Raw genomic sequence first — 23,354 nt, forward strand, 5'->3', positions numbered from 1 at the left:
CTTTGGGCGCTTTTCATTTTTTTGCGTGTCTTTTGTGATTGTTGGTGTGATTTCAGTTCAGTAACATGGATGAAACAACAGGCCCCTGGTCTTAAAAATGTTAAAAACACCATGCAATTGCAATCATTAGTGTCTTTTTCAGAAATATTTTGACAGTTTACCATGACTTTAAAGTGCTGCTGCTGCTTCTGCTGCTGCTTGTTGAAAATTACATCTGATCTTCAGTATTTTGTTCATGATCTAGATAATCTGTCTACACACTTCCTGAAGCTTTGTGACACAGCAGATCCATATATTATACCCAAACCCTCAGACTGTCAAAGTTTCTGACAGGTTATATTTTCTTAAAGCAGAACTACTCTTGTGTTAAACATTTAAATGCAATCCAAATCCTTGGTATTGGTCAAATGCATGCAATATCAGAGACTCAAAAATAAAAACGGTTTGATTTGCACCAAAAAACTCAATTATTTCATAATTTTCTGAAAGTGGATTTAAAAGCTCCTTTTCCATATTTAAATTAATTGTGAAGCTCAATTTTTTAAATAATATGGACTTAAAATATAAACATTTGAACATCACGATTCCATGAGGTTCATATGATGCATTTGAAAGCTCCAGAACAGCCTATAAATGGACTTCAATTTTAGATCATTTTGTCAACTGCTGTTACCAAAGTCAATATTGAGATTGCTTTACTTATTTTGACGTACTCTTGTTGAAGTTAAACTCTTGGCAGAATATCAAAGGTCCTGCAAAAAAAGAAAAAGAAAAGTGATCAGGACGACTGCTCAATCGTCTGGCCTTTAAAATGTCAGAAAATAGTGAAAAAAGCCTATCCACATCTCCTAAATCCCATTGTCCTGGAAAAAATCCAATACCTAAAGATTTTCATTTTCAATGCATAAAACAGAAAAATCCTCACAATTGAGAAGCGGAACCGGCAACAATTGGGATTTATTTTATTTGAGAAGTGACTGAAACTAAAGGCCTGACACGTTCAATCATATTTTTGCAGTGCTGGACCATAAATTTCCGTTACTTATGTGGAAGTATTACACTACCACAATGTAAAAAAAATACTTTTCCCTCTAAAAAAGTCTAATGGTTAATTAACCCGCATCAGTCTGACCTGGAAGTATGCGCGGTGAGGCGGGCGGTGCCGTGTTTCTACATCCGGTGTGTTCGAACCTCTCTCGGGCAGCGAAGGCAGACGAGCAGCGAAGAATGGAGAGCGCAAGTAACGACACTCAGCTGCTAGCGTGAAACATCAGTAACAACAAGTAACACCGAAAACCTCACATTAAGCTCCAGGCATTCGTGTACATTTGGCGTGACAGATACACAAGCTGTGTCCGGATCGTCTGGATTTATCACGGCGAAGGTGAGCCTGTGGTGTTTGCTTGCGATGAGCTAGCAAACCATCATTTGATAGTAGGCTTTTGGTTGTTAGCTAATATTTTCTTTGCTAACGGAGCTAATTTCCTTGTTGCGCTCGGACCAGCTGTCACCTACCCACCAGTAGGTGTTAGCTAAGGCGTTAACACTAGGCAACGAGTCCGGCTGTTTTGTTTGCTGGCCGTTAACTAACTCAGTTTTCTGTTTAACAAGAAAATGTCTCTATCGCAGTTTTTTTCGCAGGACATATTTTAAGCCAGATCAGCCAGTGGCTAAGTAATGTTTGGCTAACGTTAGCTTTGTTTCTGGTCAGTCAGGTTTTCTGTTGGCAAGCTGGAAAGCTAACTTGGCTAACGGTTAGTTGGATTACTAATCGATGTGACCATCACTAATGTTGGGCTGTCAAGGCTGGCTTTGTCCGTGAAACATTGGCGTGCAACTGCCAACTCGCTTCCTTGTTTTGATTGAACTGGAGGCCTGCTTACAAAGGATCGATCATCTTTATATTAGCCTCAGCTGCCTCTAGCCTACACTTCCTCACATATGTAGTATTACCACTACTTCTCGGTGCAAGGTTAGGGATGCATAGACAGGAGGGTACAGAATATAAAATGAGCGAATTGAACCAAGGCCTCTTCTCAGCCTGTTCAGTGGGCAGAGTTGAATTGAAGCATTGAATTGGTATAAGTTTGATTGTAGTGGAAAATGTCAAGTAAAATATCATCTCCCAATCTAGGTACAATGTAAATTTTCTTTGCTTATGGTCAAATGTGCATAGATAAAGTGGGATTTTCCTTGTTCAGCTGCATACATGGCCTGTTTCTGAATTAATGAAGTCCTAAATAAAGTGCAGTGAAGTCCTCCATCTAGTAACATAATTTGTTATCCCATTTTCCACTAAGTAGCACTGTGGCGTGCTTTAAGAGAGCAGTGAAAACCTGTTCTCACGTGGACATTGCATTAACACATACGTTACTACCTGGACATTTGCCCAAACCAAGGCTATGTGGATCCATGATAAATTATTGTTGCCGTCCTTTTAAATAAGTCATACTATAGGAAAAGCTGGTATAAAATAGATTCTGTGTTGCATTTATTCAAAAGGTAATGATAAAGTAGAACACTTCACTGAATGAAAGCCTGAAGAAAATCACTGTTTACAGGCCTCAACAAATCCACATTTAAGTATAAAGCTGTGTAAATACATTTGCATTTCATTCATGTATAGTTACAACATTTTTTTAATCCTTGCAGATTTTGCAATTGTCAAAGCCAGTGTCCAAGGCTTGCCCCTTCAACATATGTGCTGTTTATTACTATATAGTGTAGACTACCTCAGTAAAGTTCATGTAAGCTAAAAGTTGTCTTTACAAAATGGAAGATATACTTCTGCTGATCATGCAGCATTTGTAGGATTTTTTTGATCAAACCCTTTGGTCCGATCATCAGACCATTTTCATGGATGTGGGTGCACACAACAACCATATGTGCACGAGCTGTTCTGTATGAACTGATGGAGAAGGAAAACTGAATATTCTAAATTCCCACCAGTTATAGTTGATAAGTGCTGGCTTTAAGGAGAGAGGCAGCTGTTGGCTGGCGCTGCCACAGTAGGAGTCTGCACTGTTGGCAGGCCCCCCTCTCAGGCTGATCTTTCCACTGAAGGTTAATCACTCCACTCAGAGCCTTTATCTTTCTGTAAAAATGAAAAGATGTCAACAGATTAGTCATTTTTAATAGAGACTAATCAGCTAGAAGCATTTCAGTATCTCTAAGTAATGGTGCTGGATTTTAAAACTAGCAATTAACCAATTTCTTGTATTTTTCTAAACTATTGAAACATTTAGTTTTGATCACCAGCGTCATCAAACAACCCTTTTCTCGCCTTTTTGGTGTCAGTCTTGCTGCTATGGTTTTGTGCCTGTTATTAGACAGTAAACATTTGTACTTTTGTGTATGTTTTACACTCTCTCCACATTTCACTCAGATATAATAATAATAATAATACTAGCATTGTGAAAATAACATTAGAGCTTGTTTATATACTTTTATAAGCACAAATCACTGTGTCATCATTTTCAGTCTGACTAGAACTAGAAAATTAAATAGTCTGATGTAAATCTTCACCTAAAAGCATATTAGTGATGTGACACTGATGAGAGATCAGCAGATGATTTGCCTGTAGCCACAACAACTTCATTTTAAAAAGCATCCTCTGTAATATGTAATTATAAGAATGCTAAATATTTGTATAATTCTTGCATTTAATGTTAAATAGGTTCATTATTCAGCGTTCATAATGATGTTATCATTTCTTAAATACTCATACAGGTGATGTCAGAATCAGATTACACTATATCAAACATTAGACTGTGCCGTCATACATCTATACCATCAGCAAACAGGCAGCCACATTTACCACACATCTACTCTAATATAAGTCCAGCACAAAACCAACTCAAGTATCTACCATGAAAGTGTAATATGACACTGAAAATACAAAGCATGGACACAGTAACAACAATTAAGCACCACCTCAGCATTTCTCCAACATGCTCATCAGACCAAAGCCTCACCTGGTGAAGCAGGGATGGGAATCAAGAATCAGTTCTCATTTAAGGCTGTTTCTGTCTGATTCCCACCCTGCAGCTCTGACAGTATCAGTTCCTTGTATTAATACCTGCACATTGCTTACACCAGGTTGCTTTAATGTGAAACCTTAACCATAGCAGAAAATAAAGATGTTTTTTTTTCAGTGCATTTGAACAAACTGGACCAGGGCTAAAAGCAATATTAGCAGAGCAAATTTTAAGCAACCCTCACAAAACCAAATTACACTTAAGTATTTATCCACAAGTCATGACATTTTGAATTGCTGTAAAAAAAAAAAAAAAAAAAAAAAAAAAAGAATTGTTAAACAAATCAGTAAAGAAAGGAGTCGATAAGCTAAATCTAATGGGATGTGAATATCTAAAATCCTTTCATGTCTTCTCCACGTGAGAAACAAAATTACTTTTATACAGTGCCAAAAGGTGTGTATCCTCAAACTTATCCTCACGTATCAGGAGACATGGCACCTCCACAGGGATAAAGACTGGGTATTCCCCACCTTACATCAAAACTGCAGAAGCCATTAATCAAAACCGAAGAAGCCATTTGTACAGACCACAGAGCATTTTCAGATCCTCAGTAACAGTCCAGCGGGTTGCTTGAATTGGTTCTTCACTGTATTAATTAGGTGGTCGACTGAGATTAATTTAAACAGACTTGAATATCTGTGTAATGTAATACATTGTAATTTAATGCATTTATTTTGTGAATCACTTATACAGACATGAGCCACTTACTATGGCCTAAAAAATGCTAAAGCATTAGCCCAACTCCTCTAACACAGTTTCAGCTAAAACTGAACATTTACAAATGCAGTAGTTGTATTGGATTGTATTACAGTTTCAAGCTGTAGATGGTGTTTTCTCCATCCCTGCAAGATAAATCAAACAAAATTTCGTTGTGACTCTTATTTTAAAATGTGAGATAGAAATCGGGTAGAAAGACCTTATTACTGACTTGGTTACAAGTTACATTTTATTAAATAATAACATATATTTCATAACGAGCACATAACACATAAATAACAAACATGTATCAATAACCAGAGGAAACGATAGACCTCTAGGTAGATATATCTTACCTAGAGGCTCATTACAGCATGTAATGTGATTGATGCACCTTTGTAATTAAAGGTTGCAGATGTTTTGCCATCTTCATGAAGTGTAGAATTGCTGCCTAATATAGTATGAATTAAGGTCTTGTCTAACTTTAATGTTTATTTTTCCCATCCTAATCCTCCGGTTGGGCATGTCTGAACATGTTTAAAACAAAGTGTGGCTGTGGTGTTACAGTCTTACTGGTAACACAAGTGACAAATGCAGAGAAAAGGCAAAGACACTGTACATTCGCAAAAAAGAAAAAACGTGTTGGCCTCATTCAATTTACACTTTGTTCCTTCTCTCATACATGGCAGCACCTGTGACAGAAGTGTTAACTGTGCAATTCAAAATCAGTAAATGGCTCTCTGACTTTAATGTATAAACACCTTGAAGTGAAGCTTGCACATCATTTTCACTAAAAACAAAGAATTCAAAACTGGTCTGGTTTAGGGCTGAACGATATGCACACACAAAAATATTGCAATTATTTTGGCAGTTATTGTGATATGGGTCACGATTTTACACATTTTACTTTCATCAAAAAAAACTACAAAAATTACAGCTCCTGCAATTTGGATATTGCACTTAGCCGTATTGCAATTTCGATAATATTTCGATCAATTGTGCAGCCCTAGTCTGGTGTCTTCCTTGTGTGTTGCATGTGTTGCTCTCTCTTGTCTCATGAGAAGTGTTCAACACAGAGTAGATTTTAGCATCAGTGTTGTGGAGGTGAAGAAAGTTTTGAAACATTTGATCAGCCTTAATTTGCTTGAGAAGGAACAAATGGCCAACAAATGTGGTTACCCAGTGTCAGCTGACGGGTTAGAATGAATCTTTCCTCTCCTCCTTGAGCAACGTCCATGCTAACATATATGTAGACGTAGACGTCTTCAGTGTAACCATAATATTGTTGCAACAACTTTGAACAACTTGGAAGTTTAAAGCTCTGTTAGTAGTATTACAAGGTCAGGTATAATTCTGTAGTTTAACAGTGATGTATATATAACCACAGTTGCAGTCTGGGGTGTGAATAGGCTGAACTGTGTGTGTGTGTGTGTGTGTGTGTGTGTGTGTGTGTGTGTGTGTGAGTGTGAGTGTGAGTGTGTGTGAGTGAAGATGGTAACCTGAGCAAAGCTAAACACTGGTGCACACAGGTTCAGAGGAGCCTACAAATGATTATTTGCACAATGGAAACTGTTACAGCTCACCACTGGTCTTTGCTGCAAACCTGTTTTATAGCCATGTTGTTCTGTTCCTGGTTTTATGTAACAGCAACAGTGCACAGTTGCCCTTGAGAGCAAACTAGCTGTCTTTGATGCTGAGATCTGTGCAGGCAATACTGAGCATGAGTCATCCGGAAGCCCACACACAAATACTTTGAGCAGCAGCCTTTGCAGCCGTGCTCAGGAATTACAACATTGTCATGAAAACATTAGCCGCTGTTGTTTTTTTTTTTCTTACTGGAAACATAAAAAGTTGTTTTTTAATTGAAAACATAAAAGTATTTTTTTATTTATATTTTTCTTTGAATAATTAGTGATAATTATAATTAATGGAAGTGGCAGTCTGCCTAATGTACAGTTGACCTTTTCGACTGCAGTTTGCTCCAGTACACTAACTTACTGAAGATGCTTAACACAACAGGAAGTCCCCAAAGAGGCAGTTTAAAAAAATTTACGTGTGTGTGTGTATATAGTGTATATATATATGTGTGTGTGTGTGTGTGTGTGTGTGTGTGTGTGTGTGTGAGAGATTGCTTTATCATACAGCAAATTGTCTGTATGTTTTATAATCACATAATTTGATATTTGCATAATTCATGCCCATGGTAGAAGGGGTAGATTGAACCGAAATAATTTTGCTGAGTACTTGACAAAATCAGACGAGTGTCCACAAAGTTAAACTTTTGTGTCCTTGCGAGCAGACGTAGCTTTATATAATTGTTTACATAATATTTCCTGCTGATATCGTCCGCGGGGCTATAGCTGTGGGTGGTGGAGAGTCTTAGATACTTTCGCGATCATAAACTATGACTTAAGGTTTGTGTTGATGCTCAAACTGGCTGCTGTGTTTTCTGTGACCACTGTGAGTTGATGACTATCTCTTCAGCTCAGCAGTGCTGTTATAGTGAGCCACTTCTGTCCTCATCTACCACTGTCTACTTGTGTAGACGGTGTGTGTATATGACTCAACTTTCAAAATGTGTTAGACTTGCGATCATATGGTTAAGTTGAAATTAGAAAATATTACACTGTTAAATTGTCAGTGGGAAAGCTATTATTCCTTATGATATTAGTAATCTTTTCTAAGAGTTAAGATTAGCAAATGGAGCTTTCTCTCAAATTTTCAAATTAATTGTCTTGCTGCTCCACCATTTTCAACATGACATGGTATCAGGTCCCTTCAAGTGGAACTGTAATTGAAATATTTTGAGTGCGATAATTTGTTTTTCTGTTTTAAGAGCTAATATTTGTACAGTTTGTTAAAGAAGTAGCTTCCTGAAAAAGATCAGTCTGCATGTTGTAGTTGTTCTTAAGCCAGATATTATGGGGGATTTTATTAGAGTAACATGGGGGATAACTCCATGCTCTATGTCCTGCTCTCTATAGGAAGTTAAGGTCTTATCTCTTTGTCATGTTGTGTTCTTTCTGCCGCAGGTCTTCCACCTTCTCCTTCCTGTGACAAATGTTGAGGCCAGAGATCAGCCTGTACGACAGCTGCTAGAGGTGACAGGGTGAGGACGGGAGGAGTGTTGGTTAGCTGTACCAGGTTTTGTCTCATGAGAGTAACTGTGCCGCCCAGGCACTGCCAGTGACCAGGGCTGTGGCTGTGGTGGGCCCGGCCCAGGAGGCCTTTTTGTACATCACTCCAGGCTCCCGCTGACCTGTGCTGCTCACACCATGGATCAACAAAGAGATAAATATGGAGAGCGGCCTGCCAGGAGCACAAAGGTTTCCCAGGGCAGCCGCAGTGGACACTCATCTCGACCATCTGGCTCTTCAAGTTCCTCTGGGGTCCTCATGGTGGGGCCAAATTTTCGTGTGGGCAAGAAGATTGGCTGTGGAAACTTTGGTGAATTGAAGCTTGGTAAGTTAAGTTTAAATCTTGTGTTGAATGGTTCAAGACAAAGTGAATTTTGAAGTTCTTATAGCAGTTCTTAACTGTTCTATGTGTAACTACACTCAGTCATCAGATCCTTAGATACATCTAACCCAAACTAATACATCAGCCCTGCAACAAATTGTAACTTCATGAAGGTTATAATGTTCAGTTTGAATCTAAACAGTTTGCGGGAAGTGTTCATTCAACTTTATGGCCATTTTGAAGGCTGTACTTCAAAAAACTGCTACTGCTTAATTGCATTGCATTATACTGAGATATATTTCTAATATTTTGTCCATCCCATTATGTGAATCAGGGTATTGTAAATGTTTGAAACGTCTCTCAGTATAAAACCGAACATTAAAACTTTAATGAAGCTATAATCTTTTGCAGGGCTGGTCTATTAGACCACACTATCTTTGGTTGTTTGCTGATTAGATGTGCCTAATAAACTGGCAACTGAGTGTATCACTATCATCACTGATAGTTGCTTATACCCTGGTAAACATGTTGTGAAGGCTTAAGTGGTGTTCTTTACTTTTGAAAGCCATGTAATGTAAGCTTTTCCTTTCCTGTCTTTTTCAGGTAAAAATCTCTACACCAACGAGTATGTAGCTATTAAACTGGTAAGTGCACAGTTTGTTTCTCTGCTTGACTCCTCACCTCTGCACATATATAAATCCCAAAATGATAGATGAAATTGACATAGAAAGTACCAAACCTTTTAAATCAGGATCAATAACATTGGTCCAGAACTTGGTTATTCATAAATTACATCACCTTACAAGAACCATATTATTATTATTATTGTTGTTGTTTGAATAAAGTAATCACTACTGAAATAACTGAAATTGTTCATTATTATGTAAAAAAAAAAAAAAAAGAGACAAAAGACAGGTGCATGATGGAGCACTCAGTGTTGTTGAATTTACAGATGCATCTGAAATGTTACTAATATGATATAATGTCAGTGCTGGCAGTGATACAAGTGATACAAATGTTAGACAAGCACTCAATTAGACACATCTTGCATGTTTTTCATAGTCCTTGGCAAGAACTATGACTATGGCTCCAAACAAACCCTCTCAGGTTGTGCCAGTGTGGTGCAGTGAGTTGGCTGTGAGACTGGACTGCTCTGATCTTAGGGGAAAATGTGAATGAGGTGTAGACGCTTGGCTAGGTGTGTCTTTCCAGTGGCTGCTGGACTGGAAGTCACGACTCCTGAGTCATGCTTTTATTATCGCTCACTAGAGAGTCATAATTTCACTATCAAAGTATTATCATCACCGAGCAAGTAGGTTTCAGCTACTCACACTACTGTATGGTGTGCTGACACAGACGCAGAGTTTGGCACTATTAGGCCCTGTTATGAAATCTGGGAGTTTGTCTTTAGTTCATTATCAGGTTTCCCAAACATTTTATCAGAAATACATTTTTTTAATTGTCCCGTTTAACTAAAATATTATCAAATGTTTTTTTTACGGGATTTGACATTTTTCCCCAAACTGAGCAGGATGTTTATGTAGAGTGCAACATTGGGGAAAACTTTACAGAGCTCTGAAGTATTTGGGACAACAATTTCAGTACTTTTCAGGAGGACTCAGATAAGCAAGAAGTCTGCTGTGTCCTCGAGCAGAGTTTCAGACAACGATGAGGGACGTTTTCAATCCCAGCTGACAGGACATCATTTATATGTTTGAGATTTTGGTAGAGGAAAGAGCTGCTGGTGATTTTTGGGGAAAATTGATGTTTGTATTTGGCCTTAAGTGCGAGATGATTCATGAAAAAATTGACTGACACTTCAGGTCACAGAATGACAATACAGACAAAACATTCATTTTCTTAAAGAAAATCTCATTGTTTCTTTCCTGGTTAAATATATTAGTAAAATTCAGTTTAAGGTGTTTTTCTTTCTGGTTTGTGAGGTTATTGTCATTAACTGAGCACTGGTTTGTCCACTGTGCAGGAACCAGTGAAGTCAAGGGCACCACAGTTGCATTTAGAGTACCGGTTCTACAAAACACTGGGAACTACAGGTAAGGTCACAGATCTGTTCACCTCTCCTCGTGGTGTCTTTGTCCGACTGCATGACAATGATTTGACTGTTTTGGAAGATCAGTGCACAAGATTGCATCATTTTCACAACAAGTGATTACTGCACTGTGGTTACATATTGATATTAAGGTGGGTCAGCAACTTATTTTAATCTCCAGACCTTTGTGCACATGAGTGTGTGAATGCCTACGTGCACAGAGACCGTGTTGAACAGTGACCTTGCTTGAAGATGGACTTACCAGGGGGGCAATTCACTATGAAAGGAGTTGACATAAAGCTTTATATAAACACACTAAACAGGTGCAGCAGCTAATCTTTTTTTTTTACTGTTTCACTGATCAGACTTCCTTGTTGTTTTCTAGGCAGAATATACAGGAGGTGTTGTAGACTATATTTGAGGATGCAACTTACAGTCAGTATTGTATGTTTGCAATGTCAATGGTGTCCAGACTGCAGTAGACTCATCATGTCCAATGCCCAGTTCTGATTGAACAAATAATAACTTCAACACAATGTGTATCGTTCAGTGTGTCACACTGGTGTTGGTCTGCATGGCTTTAGTCTGGGTATGTTGGAACATGTTTCTAGGTACACAGTGGGTATGTAAGTGGATTTTTTTAGGGGCCTGCCCTGACTGAAATCGACACTGATGAGAGCAGTGTTTCAGACTGGAAATCCAAAACTAAAAAAATCAGTTGAAAAATGCTGTAAACCGTCATAGAGCTGAAGGTGACTCTCTGTGGGTTCATCACTGTGCACAATCCATTTCACATGACACATAGTCATTTGACACACCTTATTATAAAAATATTAATGACTGCTTTAAGGGCAGGCTGGTCACTGACCTTAGTGCACATTTTCATCTGACTGAAAAAAATGCTTGTAGCAAGGGAATTTACCTATTTGGAGGCACCCATTTATCTTTCTGTTGCCTTACTAAAACATCCAGAAATACTGGACTTGAGTTACATTCACTGCATGAGGCTAAATCGTATGGTCAAAGCTCAGCACTAATACACATAACTAGATCCTCTTTAGTCGATTTAGATATGAACCAACCAATAAAATCATGTTTATTACAGCCAATATCGCTGCTCATCATTTTAGTTCAATACTATTAATTTTAGTGCAATACTAATGTGCATATTATTAATACTGTAGCACTCCTTTATTACTTCTAGTGCTGAGGTCACCAAATGTCAAAAACCTGTGACAGTTGATCCTGCAAAACATTAAACACTTTTTATAATTGGTGTAATTTTTATTTTACGTTTGTTCACACATGATTGCCAATGTCAACAGTTTCTCCTCTACACTGTCTCATTCATGGTGTTGAATACTGTTGTAAACACTAATGGTACAAACACTGACAACTCAATTCGTCTTATTCTAGATCCTTATGTTTTTGTTTTTTTTCCAGAGCCATGCCCTTTAAACTTTATTATCCAGGACCCAGAATGAAACACAATACAATAATAGTTGCTTTTCAACTTCTCTTCCCTTAACTCTGCTCTCTGGAGATTTTTTGTTTGTCATAAAAGATTAGTCAAGGTCTGCTGACGCATCCCTGTTGCAGCAACCACTGACAAGAATCTTGTGAGGATTGAATGACCGCAACAGAGAATTAAATTAAGGGCAGACATTTTTAGTCTTGGTATGAGAGGAAATGGGTGGGAACTCCAGAAACAATGGAACAATAGAAAAATCTTTTTTTTTTTTTCATGGTGTCCATTGCTCTTTGGTAAAATGAGTAAAATGATAATTTACACCTAATGGTGGCAGTGACATTAATACATCTGACCCTGAGCTCTTCATGAGGTTAATCATGCTGGCTGTGAATTTATCAACCAAAGGTGTCTTTCAGAAAACAGTGATGGCACAGTGTCACAGTTTAGGGCTGGTCTCAATCATGGTTGGCATAGAGAATGAAAGCCATGTGTTTGGTCCTTGGTGTGCTTTTTGAAGCTCTACATGTAAGATAACCAGACTGGGACTATAATGGCTATTGTTTTGCAAAGGCAAGGACTGGAAAAGGCCAACTGTGCGGAAACTCATTAAATATTTAGAGAGTGGGTCTGCCTCCCTTAGTACTAACCTGCCTCTGTTCTCTCCTCCAGATGGGATAATGTGACCTCATTTCTTCTTGGCTGTGTGCTGTGCCACATTCCTCTCAGCCAATGTGGTTGTCACAGTGTCTGTGCGACAGGGTCTTTATGAATTAATGTGGTTTGACTCGGATGCTCAATCAGGTGTTGTTATCTGATGCATAACCAACCGTCACTGGATATTAATGAGGATGATTCAATCAGGAATCAAGCATCTCCTTCTGGATATAATGCGAGAATATTTGTCAGTGCAGTAAGAGTTGCATCTCTGCTTTGGCTTTACAACACAGCAGACGTTACTGTGGGGCAAGGACGAAGATGTTTTTCTAAGATCAAGAGGGTTTGTTCAAGGGTGGGTGGATCCTATTGAGCTATTAAAGGTATCGGCTGCCACTCTTCATCATGAAACACTACACCAGCTCTGTAACCATTTCGGTCCCAAGGAGGAAATATTTCCAGCAGTGGCAGAGCTCACTAGATTTTACAAGCATGTAAAGGAAAGGCCAGAGGTCTTATCCTGGATTTGTGTTTGCTCTAATGTGAAAACATGAATCATTGTTAAGAATAGAATTTAGTCATGGTGAGAAACTGGAGAGCAGTGTTTCAGTTGACTTCATGAACTTTTTAAAACCCGCAGAATAATCTTATCAGTCATTAAGGGGGAAACTTCAAAAATAAACATAGTGTCAAGTTGTTCTAGCGTTTGTGAGAAGGTACTGATATGTGACGTCATTCTGTCCACATGCTTTTCACACCTCTCATGGAGACTGCGTGTGTGAAACCTCTATAAGTATTTTAATTGAAAGGAAGTGAAATCATCTTCACTGTAATCACAGAGTTTACAGCTATCTCTGTTCTGTCATTTTGGTCACAATCACGTCACCATGACTAAAGAGTAAGTCATGTACATTTCCTTGTTGAACATGATCAGGCATTAAAGTTTACAATTTGAAGGCTAATGTATATGTATCACACAAAGTTGATGTCATGCTGTTGACTGGCAGAACTCTAAAACATGCGCCCTCACTAACGTTTAATAATTAACCTGTGCCAGTGTTTCCACATAAGAAATACATTTTATTGTGTCTTTAATGCTGAACATGCCTGGACACTTGAAAATCAAAGAAAACCCAAATCTTCCTATAGCTGTCTTCCTGCATAGAATGATAGTGTACATTGTCTATGTCAGTGTTTCAGTGCAATTACAAATGTTGATTACTTTTAAAGTGGAACAACCTTCACAGCTACTTTCAGACACAGTTGCAGTTTTGTACTTAATCAATCATACTGTCACTGATGAATCTTCCATTCTTTTAGAAGAATGCATAATTAGTTTTAGTTCCAAATAAAATTTTGGAACAAAAAAAACTAATTGCAAATGGTATAACAAAATGGGACGGCGGTCAAATAAAGGAGCCAACAAATGATCAAATTAACAATCAACATCATGTGCAGATTTAGGGAAAGTATATCTGTCAAAACTGTAAACTGGTCAGTGTGATGTTGATTTGAGTTTAAAGCTGAACAACCAATCACAGGCAGAAATGATAGTGCAGGCAGCCAATCCAAAGTGGATCGGCACAGTGCACAAAACTTGATGTCAGCCGAGAGCTGGCTGTATTCCACAAGAGCCATAAAATATTCTGCAGAACCAACACGAGTAGCCTTTCTCTCCTCAGTCTACATTTCCCCTTCCAGCCCACAGTTTCTGCAGTGAAACACACCTGTCATAAATTTACAATGCGAAAAATCAATTTCTCCACCAATCTTTAAACTTCTTATCCCGTTGCGGGGCACTGGAACCTACTGCAGCACACAGTGGGTGAATAATGGGATACACTTTGGACAGGTCCATCACAGGGCTGACACACACACACACATGCACACACACACACATCTATAGTGAGAAAAACACATTCACACTCACACCTACAGTCAGTTTAGAGTCACGAATTCACATGACCCGTGTTTCTTTGGACTGTGGGAGGAAACCCACACAGGCACGAGGTGAACATGCAGACTCTACACAGTCGGCACCACACACTAATCCCAACCTCATTTCTCTGACGACTTCCCCTTGACTTTGTTTTTTTCTGTAATTATAAATATACACACTTGATGTTGCAAACATGCACTAAGAAAATGCTGTTTTAATATTGAGGCGTTGAAATTAAACATGTTACAATACACGGCGTAAAATAGTTCAACAAAAATACATATATTTCTACATCCCCTCTTCTTTGTAGCAGTGATGAGTAAATTATTAATAACAGAATAACTACTACCAGATGGTCAGAATAAAGCATCCAAGCTCAGGACTGGTCTCGTCGCGAGGTTTTTCAGAGTCCAGACAGAGATCTGGACTTTGACAGCTGCTTGAAAAATTGCACACACAGAAAGTAGCGTGCAGGGGAGATTTGGGTGGTTGCCTTTTGAGTCGGGCTTAGAATCAGTCATATTCATTCATCACACATTCAGCCTGTTCCCCTTTTGTTGTAAAGGACTGCAGCCAGAACGTTATTAGATTACAGTAATGCATAGGAAAATGTATTCTTTGATGGTCGTACTCGGGACCAGCTGTTTTATTCAGTGCCTGATTGAACTGATACATCTGTGAATAAAACCTTTTGTAGTAATGATTTTTTATACCGTTTAATTCTTTGATCACAGACCTGCTGCTGTGATAATGATATGTAATACATCTTGATCCAATATTTGTGTTTTACTACATGATAAAATAATACTAGAATGAGTAAAGCTACCTCTGCATTCAAATACCATTACATCTGTAGAGAGAGGCGTGTCAGTCTGTATGGTTTGATCAGGATTTGAGCAGACGTCGTCTCCAGCATGAACGAAATAATGAAATTCAAAAGCGAATTTAACAGTCCTACATGTCTCACTTGCTCACAGCACTGTCGACCAAATCAGTACAACACCGAGGCATTGCACTCATTGACCTTAAGGAAAATGGAAGAGAGTAGTCAAAAGTGGTACCCACAAAATTGGTAGCTGACATCAAGGTTTGAGTTCCCCCCGTGCGCAAATTGGAGTGTACTTTGCAGCAGAGGACACGCAGATTCGATCTCATATAAGGATTGTTTTGCCGTAGATAATGATGGTTCTGCCATCCCAGGTTTCCCTCTGCCCGTAAAAAGCTTGTTTTCAATTGTACAACCGTTTATCCAATTATTTACAGCAAATCTCCAATCTGACACATTTTTTCGGCCTCCCACAGGCACCTAGGGTTTCAAGGCACTCATTCCTATGGTACAGTTAGCAACCCACAGAACTGCATAATTGTGTCCAGAAACACAGGATGGAGCACAGCATGACTCCTACAAGCCCATATGCTAGCTGACAGCATTTGTGCCACCTTTCCTGCTGCAGTGTAATTCCCATTACCCAGCTGGCAAGTCAAATGTCTTTAGCAACATATTCAGTATAAATATGTTAATGCACTACATCAGGATTAGTATTAGTATTTTTTGTTTATCAGTCTGTGCTTAAATTACCTGAGCAAAATTATACATTTATGACTGAAATTTTGTACCTTCACTAAACTTAATTGTCCCAACTCGTTTCTTGGTGTGATCACTCTCAACTCTTCAAGCTTGTACATAAACGCAGATTTAAATACATTAAGGTCAGAACTTAAATGTAAAAAGCTGCTCCAATCAATATTTGTATGTTAAAATGTATCAAATAATTGTGTAATGTGAAAGGTGTCGCAGAATACTATCTCTCCAATCTGTAGTTCCCCTCAGCTCACTGAGTGTTTTACCATCAGCTCATTGTTTTGCTTTTACAGCCGGCAACTGAACTGTTATGATTCACTCTCACCATGTTCATTGACTTATTTTCCAGCACAGCAGGCAGCTGTTTTCAATAAAAAGCTCAGATAAATCCACTGTACACAGCTTCCCCAGCTTCACAGACAGCGAGCGTATAGCTGGTAAACATAGTGGAACAATAATAGATTTAGTAGGTAGGAAGCCAGATATTTTCCTCAGGAGTTGGTAGAGACCACAACGAAGCTAGCGAGTAAATATTGGACTCGGGTGAAACACACCTTGAATTGTGTAAAGCAGTGTGCAAGCAACTGTTTTCTAACATGTTCACTATAGAAACTGTATAAGGTGATAATATTTCGTTGTTGTGTTTGCAGCTTGTTGTACTGTTCATCCACTCAGAACTGAGGAAAAATTTAAAGATATATTCATATCTAAATAAACTCAACATGCATACAGTATATGTGCCTATATACATCTACAGTATATAGCACACTGTACACATAAAACTAACAAAGCTACTGTAGATAAGAAGTAATCCTATTTCCCAAAGAGTTTTTTTAATGTTGGAATCTGCAGATACTCAATATGAAAGGACTGACCAGGATCAGGGACATGAAAAGAAATCAGGACGTCCCTACTTTTTGTAACTTCTAGGCAATTATATATTTCCAAGGACTGAGCACAGCTTAAGCAGTCTGATAAAGCAAGGTCTGTATGATTGAAGCGCCGGCATTTCTTTGAAGTTTCTTGAGGAGACCTTTTTAACAGGACTCTGGCTAGCAGTAAGCAGGGGCAAACTTTGAGTCAAGCTTCCCTGAAGGCAGTTAAAAGTTTGACCTGATTTCTTGTTCTTTGAAACCAAAGTTCAGGATTTGGTCAGGCAGACAACAAAGGACACAGATATCACCAATTACAAATTATTCTAGATTAATGGAGGTGATGGTGTTGGAGTCGTGGCTTTTGTTGTACATTTGGAAATCCCCTGTGTGTGCTTTTTAGGTAATTTCTTTAAAAACTGCAAGAATAAAGGAACAATTAAAACGGTTCACACGCTGCTTTTCTAGAAGTTTAACAGTGCAAGGAGCTTTAATTCCCAGATCGTCAGTATTACAAACCGCCCATATGAAGGAGTACAAGGGTCAGAGCATCGGCCCTACTGTGCTATTACTGTTGCATTAGACCTGACCATACAACAGTAAACTGCACTATGACAAGAAGTAAAATAAGAGCCAAGGTGACAGATGGAAGGGATTTTGGAGCAATTAGAGAGAGGAGAGCAGAGAGGATGTGATTCAGTGGGGAGGTTGTGATATGAGGCAGTGAATAGATTAGTTTTCAGCCTGCTGGAGAGGAGTGACACAGTTGTATTTGCAGGCACTGTGTTTTATTTTACTTTGAGGTTAATGTTTTACCTCGCAGATTTCTCTGCTCTCTGTCCTTAGTAACCTTTTGGTGCCCCTCCTCCTCTCTATCCAGTTTGAAGCCCCTTGTGGTTGGTTACCTTGGACCCAACTTAGAAATATCATTAGTCAAGGGAGACAGCAATAATAAACTCTTTTGCCACCCTCGCTCTTGCAGAATTCCCACTTGTATATACAACTGAAAAACCCCTGAAGGCACAGACTTCTTTTTATTATCTAATAATAAGTATTTGCTTTTCCTCCTGGCGGTTTGCAATTAACTGTCTAAGCTATTTACAGTGATCTTGCTTCTCTTTGATGGACTTGCAAATGCATAGCTAAACAAAAAAAGACTTGTGATGACTTAGAGAAAAGTACAGCTGTGTTCACAGTGCTGGGAGTTTTGTATCTTCTAAGTCTAATTTCTGTCTTCTTTGTGTGTGTGGTTTTTTTTTTTTTTAGCAGAGGGAGTGCCCCAGGTGTTTTACTTTGGGCCCTGTGGGAAATACAATGCCATGGTTCTGGAGCTGCTGGGCCCGAGTCTAGAGGATCTTTTTGACCTTTGTGACAGGACCTTTTCACTGAAGACTGTCTTAATGATAGCAATTCAGCTGGTGAGTACAGAGCATCATGTGACACGTGAAATTGTTTTTGAAATATTTTCTACTCACTTGACTGATAAAATGTTTGTGTGTAAAAATTGTATGAAAAAAAAAACATGGTAACTGAACTTCAAAGGAGCACATGGTAAAATCAGCACAGTCTATGTGACATTAGAAACTCAACACTTCCTGCTGAGGTTCCAAAGTAAAATAAAAACGTTTGCTCAGTTGACAGCTCAACTTAAATCAGTTGACAGCTGATTGAACCATGATATTTGGTTGAAAGTTCTGGGGAAAGCTAGTAAGTCATCCTATAAGTAAGTTTTTTGGTAAGGGTTTTTTTTTTTTTTTTTTTTTGGTCAAAAATGAACTTTCACACCCAAGATGGAGGACATGTTCTGTTTCCTTTAATAGCAAATAGTTGAAGCAGCAAATTGACACAAAGGAGAGCTACTGAAATAGGATGAAATATGGGAAATGGGAAATTATAAATACATGCCTGTCTCAAAGAATGGCCTGGTTCTGCTGGTGAGGTGAATCGAGGCACCAAACATTATGAGATTTTACTGCAGTCCCATAAAGTATCGTACAAAACTAGTTATATTGAATAAACTCTCTGCATGGCTGTTTTACAGTGTTTGTGTGAATACAATAATATATCATTTGTTTGGGCTGAAGTCCTGCCTACAGGGCTTACACTCGTAGAGCAGGTGGGAAGGTGGAGTACCAGTGCAGAGTCTCCTGTTACTCAGTCTGCAAATTGGCAATCTGTCAGTATACATGTACCATTGGTCAGAGTCTGTTAGGCTGGGAGCTGTCAAAAACAGCAAAGCCATCACTGAATCTCATTACGTTTAAGCAGCTCAGAGGGTGGTTTGGCCCAGTCTTTTCAGGCGCCTCAGACATCTCAAAATTTTTAACGTTTCATTTTGTCAGCACAAAATGTGCAGTGCTCTTGTAATGAAGATAGCTCCTTCAGATTTATAAAGAAAGCTACAAAACAGCACAACATTAGCATTGTGTTGCAGAACAGAGACACCTGCATCTCAGCCAATCCCCCCTGTTCTCTTAGCTTTTTATTTTTCTTGTACAAACAATTGATACCATTTTTTTTGTCACTCACACCAGCTCTCAGCACTTGGTTAACATTTCTCATTCATGAAAACATTGTATTTATTATTACTGGTGCTTTCTTAGTCTGAAGTGTCCAGCTTTGCATCTCAGTGCCTTAAAAGTCTGGCTCAACATCAACAGAGGCTTTTGTTATGTGATAGTAATCGGTTGCTGTGGTAGCTGTGCAGCATGATGCTGAAAAATTCAACAATTAATCATTGATCAATCAGCATAAATTAATTGATGACTATTTTATAAATGATTAATCATTTATCAGGTGAGTTGTCACTGCAGCTAGACCTCACCCGATGCCTTTTAGACACTTTATAGAATTAAAAGGTTCATTAAATAATTGTAAAATCAAATTGATTATATTAATAAATAATGAAGAAAATTAGTTGCTGCCTTCGTTTATAATAATGACAGGAATTTTATAGAAATAATTTGTTTTTGTTTTTTCTGAATCGTTTCTTAAATCCTGTCATTATATTTTTTAAAGGAGTGCTCCAGCAGTCAAGTGTTGCGGGACTTGCTGGAGAGAGATTTTTAAAAGAAAAAAAAGGGGAGTAAAAGACATCCTGACTTTTACTCCCTAGTGTGGGCGAAACACTGGATTTTTCATAATACAACTCAGTGCCGTCTTTCATTAGACTTTCCAAACTTAACAAAGCTCCCTCCAGAGCCACAGAAGACATAGTACAACTATTTAAACAGGCTGCATAGTACTAAACAGGAGTGCCCTTATAATGCGTAACAATGCTGAAATCAATGACTAAGGAACTGCTGTATTTACGATGCTCTTGAAACGACTTGTGCAGCTGAACTGTTGATCTTGAGTAATTTTGACATCTTGATTCCCACTCTGCTGACTTTGGGGCCTGGTTTGTGATTCCATCCATGTTTCTTTTTGATGACTCTGCTGTTTTCTGTCTTGCCAGATTTCTCGAATGGAGTACGTGCACTCTAAAAACCTCATCTATAGAGATGTAAAACCAGAAAACTTTCTCATCGGACGGCAAGGGAATAAAAAGGAACACATAATCCACATCATTGACTTTGGCCTGGCCAAAGAGTACATCGACCCCGAGACCAAAAAACACATTCCATACCGGGAACATAAGAGTTTGACTGGCACTGCTCGATATATGTCCATCAATACACATTTAGGCAAAGGTACGTTTAAGTTTATAGCTTTATGTTGGTTCTGTAGAGTTCTTAAATTTTCTTTTAAATAAAAGTTTATTATGTAAAGTGGGTTGGCATTTCATTCTCGAAGTTTCTCAGTAAAATGTTATCAAATCTATTGATACAGAGCAAAGCCGGCGAGATGACCTGGAGGCCTTAGGCCACATGTTCATGTATTTCCTTCGTGGGAGTCTACCTTGGCAAGGACTAAAGGTAGGCCAAGTACATGGAAGTGTTCCAAAATCTGTTACAGAGTCAGGTTTATCCCATTTAGACAAATTCATCAATAAAAGAATAACACATCTTACAGCTGATTTTACAACGAGCCTGCAACTTTAAAATCATAATGCGATAATCAGATCAGTATCACTGTTTTATCTTAAGTTGTGTATAAACGATATCAGAATGTGCTGAAATTCAGTATTATTACAACTGAAAGAGTGAGGGGTTGAAGTAGGGGTGGGCGATATGGCAAAAATATCATATCACGATTTTTAAAAAATAAAATCCCGATTTCGATTATCACGATCTTAAATTGGAAAAATAAAAACAGACAATTTAGACCAAAGAACCTTTCTTAACAGATTTTATTTCAAATAGTCGCAGTTTTGCCTGCATGTGCAAACAACGTAAAGTTTAAGGTAAACAACAACAACATTCTAATAAAGTGCACTCTTGCAAAAGTAATAACAGAAAGTAAAATATCAATCAAAGACATTACTGACAGTCATTTTGTGAAAACTTTGCAAATTACATTTACTTGCGCTTGATCAGTTGCGGAAAATCCAAACCAATTCCATATAATGGAGGTGGAATTTTCTTTTAGCGACCAACTCCGTTTGGATTTCAGCCATCGCTCTCCCTGTGCTACCGCTACACACACAAACAAGGAGGCGGGTAGGAAAGCACGTCACTGCCCGTAATTCGCTCTGATTGGTCGGTCAGGTTGACGACGTCAATACGTCTGGTGCGTTAGTGCATCAGCATAGAACTGCAATTTATAGAATGTGCCCTAGACGATCCCACGATATCTGCAATTTGAAAGATCGTCTTCACGTTGTAATCCTTCACGATCTAATATCGTCATATCGCCCACCCCTAATTTGAAGTGAACCAGTTGTCACTTTAGTGTGATCCACGAGACTGAACAGTCAGGATTTATTATTTTCTTTTAATCAGTCTGTATTAAAAATAGGTAAGATATTAAGAATTTATTCAGAAGTGGTTCATATGTTTGATGTTTTGGATCTGCTGCAGGCTGACACGTTGAAAGAACGATACCAGAAGATCGGAGACACAAAACGAAACACTCCCATTGAGGTCCTCTGTGAGAACTTCCCAGGTACGCTGACGGTGGCTGTAATTTGATTATGGATCGGGCTGTTAAGCCGTTAACCATGTTAAAAACTAAATCATTCTTCTCTTTGTTTGTTTAATTCAGAGGAGATGGCCACCTACCTGCGATATGTGAGAAGGTTGGACTTCTTTGAAAAGCCTGACTACGAATATCTGAGGACTCTGTTCACTGAACTGTTTGAGCGGAAAGGATATACCTTCGACTACACTTACGACTGGGTTGGCAGGCAGATAGTAAGTGTTAACTCTTAAGTCGGTGAACAAACTTTTTAGCAAGCTGCTCGACTGTACAGGATTTAACCGATAATTATTTTCCTCAGCCCACACCAGTGGGGTCTGTCCATATAGACTCCGGAGCATCTGCTGTCACGAGAGAGAGCCATCCTCACAGAGACCGGCCTTCACAGCACCCACCAATTAGAAACCAGGTACGACAAGTTTTGTTTTTAGTATCGGGCATGTGTGTATGTTTTGTCAGGCCTATTTTCTAGTGAAAGGAGATCATCCATTACAACCTGAAATATATATACATATATATATGAGGTACACACATATGAGTGTATCGCCCTGCTGGCAAAGATGTCCACAAAGAGTTAGTCTCAGGGTGACCTGAACATGACATGTGAATGAGGGAAACTGTAACACAACATCCACAACAACTCAGAAGTCTTCATTTATCAGGATCTCATCATTATTTCTGTGAATTATATCAGTGTTAAGCATTTGGTTGTTAAAGAAGGACAATTACAGTAAGAAGGATTTGAAAAACAACAGATTCATGTTTTTCAAACCATTAATTCCAGTTATCTCTATATTCTTGTTTGGAACAAATTAGTGTGCTTTTTAATTATTGTGCCTGTTGACAAGTATTTCAGATAAGACATTCGGTGACGACGACTGAGACAATGCTTTGTAATCGTTCACATACTGTACTGTACAACACTGAAATGAGACGGACTAAGAGATGGTGAAGGAGGAATCGTTTGATTTCTTTATCAGATGGAGAAGGTGAAACCATTAGGAGTTGTCAGCGTAGGTGTGTTTCATTACTGGTATTTTCTGTGAGGAATTTCCACGGGACTGCAGTTCATCTTTGCATACGTTTTAGTTTGTGAGTTGTGGTTGCCTCAGACGCAGGTTTCAGAGCTATGGTGCAAATTCTTGTCATGTTTTTACTAAGAAGATTCAAGCATTTCTGGTTTTCAGTGAGTTCACTGGTGAATGTTCTCAACATTTTGTTTGTGTTAAAAAGGATGAAACCATGTTGAATAATTTAGGTTTAATTTCTGTGTTATTTAAGTATAATTAAATTGAGGCCAAAGTTTGAGATGTAAGAGCTTGCCTCCGTTTGACGTCAGGCTCATTAGTTTCTGGTTTGGTTCTCTGGCTGAAGCCTTGCTTTGATTTTGATTCACTCTTCTATTTTGTTACTTTTTTTTTTTTCTTCTCCATTTCTCATGCTGCTTTGCATGGTACCTGGCCTCGCACACCCAAATACCCATCTTTCCTAATGCAATTATTCCATCACCCCCCC

The 23,354-nt window shown here is 38.6% G+C and overlaps 1 protein-coding gene across 2 annotated transcripts in view; it reads left to right on the plus strand.

The window, feature by feature from the left end:
- The first annotated feature begins 1,203 nt into the window (after positions 1–1,203).
- Positions 1,204–23,354, plus strand: part of csnk1g1 (casein kinase 1, gamma 1) — a 33,440-nt gene continuing 11,289 nt past the window's right edge. For both annotated transcript variants that reach the window (XM_023426684.2, XM_023426686.2), the window contains exons 1-10: positions 1,204–1,384; positions 7,766–8,195; positions 8,796–8,836; positions 10,177–10,246; positions 18,027–18,178; positions 20,218–20,452; positions 20,592–20,677; positions 21,722–21,806; positions 21,906–22,054; positions 22,141–22,248. In XM_023426684.2, the coding sequence (XP_023282452.1) occupies positions 8,009–8,195; positions 8,796–8,836; positions 10,177–10,246; positions 18,027–18,178; positions 20,218–20,452; positions 20,592–20,677; positions 21,722–21,806; positions 21,906–22,054; positions 22,141–22,248 (1,113 nt within the window). In that variant the 5' untranslated portion in view covers positions 1,204–1,384; positions 7,766–8,008. The remainder of the gene's footprint in view (positions 1,385–7,765; positions 8,196–8,795; positions 8,837–10,176; positions 10,247–18,026; positions 18,179–20,217; positions 20,453–20,591; positions 20,678–21,721; positions 21,807–21,905; positions 22,055–22,140; positions 22,249–23,354) is intronic.

The sequence above is a fragment of the Seriola lalandi genome, unplaced genomic scaffold (genome assembly GCF_002814215.2).
Source record: "Seriola lalandi dorsalis isolate HSWRI2012SDOR001 ecotype SW California unplaced genomic scaffold, Sedor1 jcf7180002054835, whole genome shotgun sequence".
Lineage (NCBI taxonomy): Eukaryota > Metazoa > Chordata > Actinopteri > Carangiformes > Carangidae > Seriola > Seriola lalandi.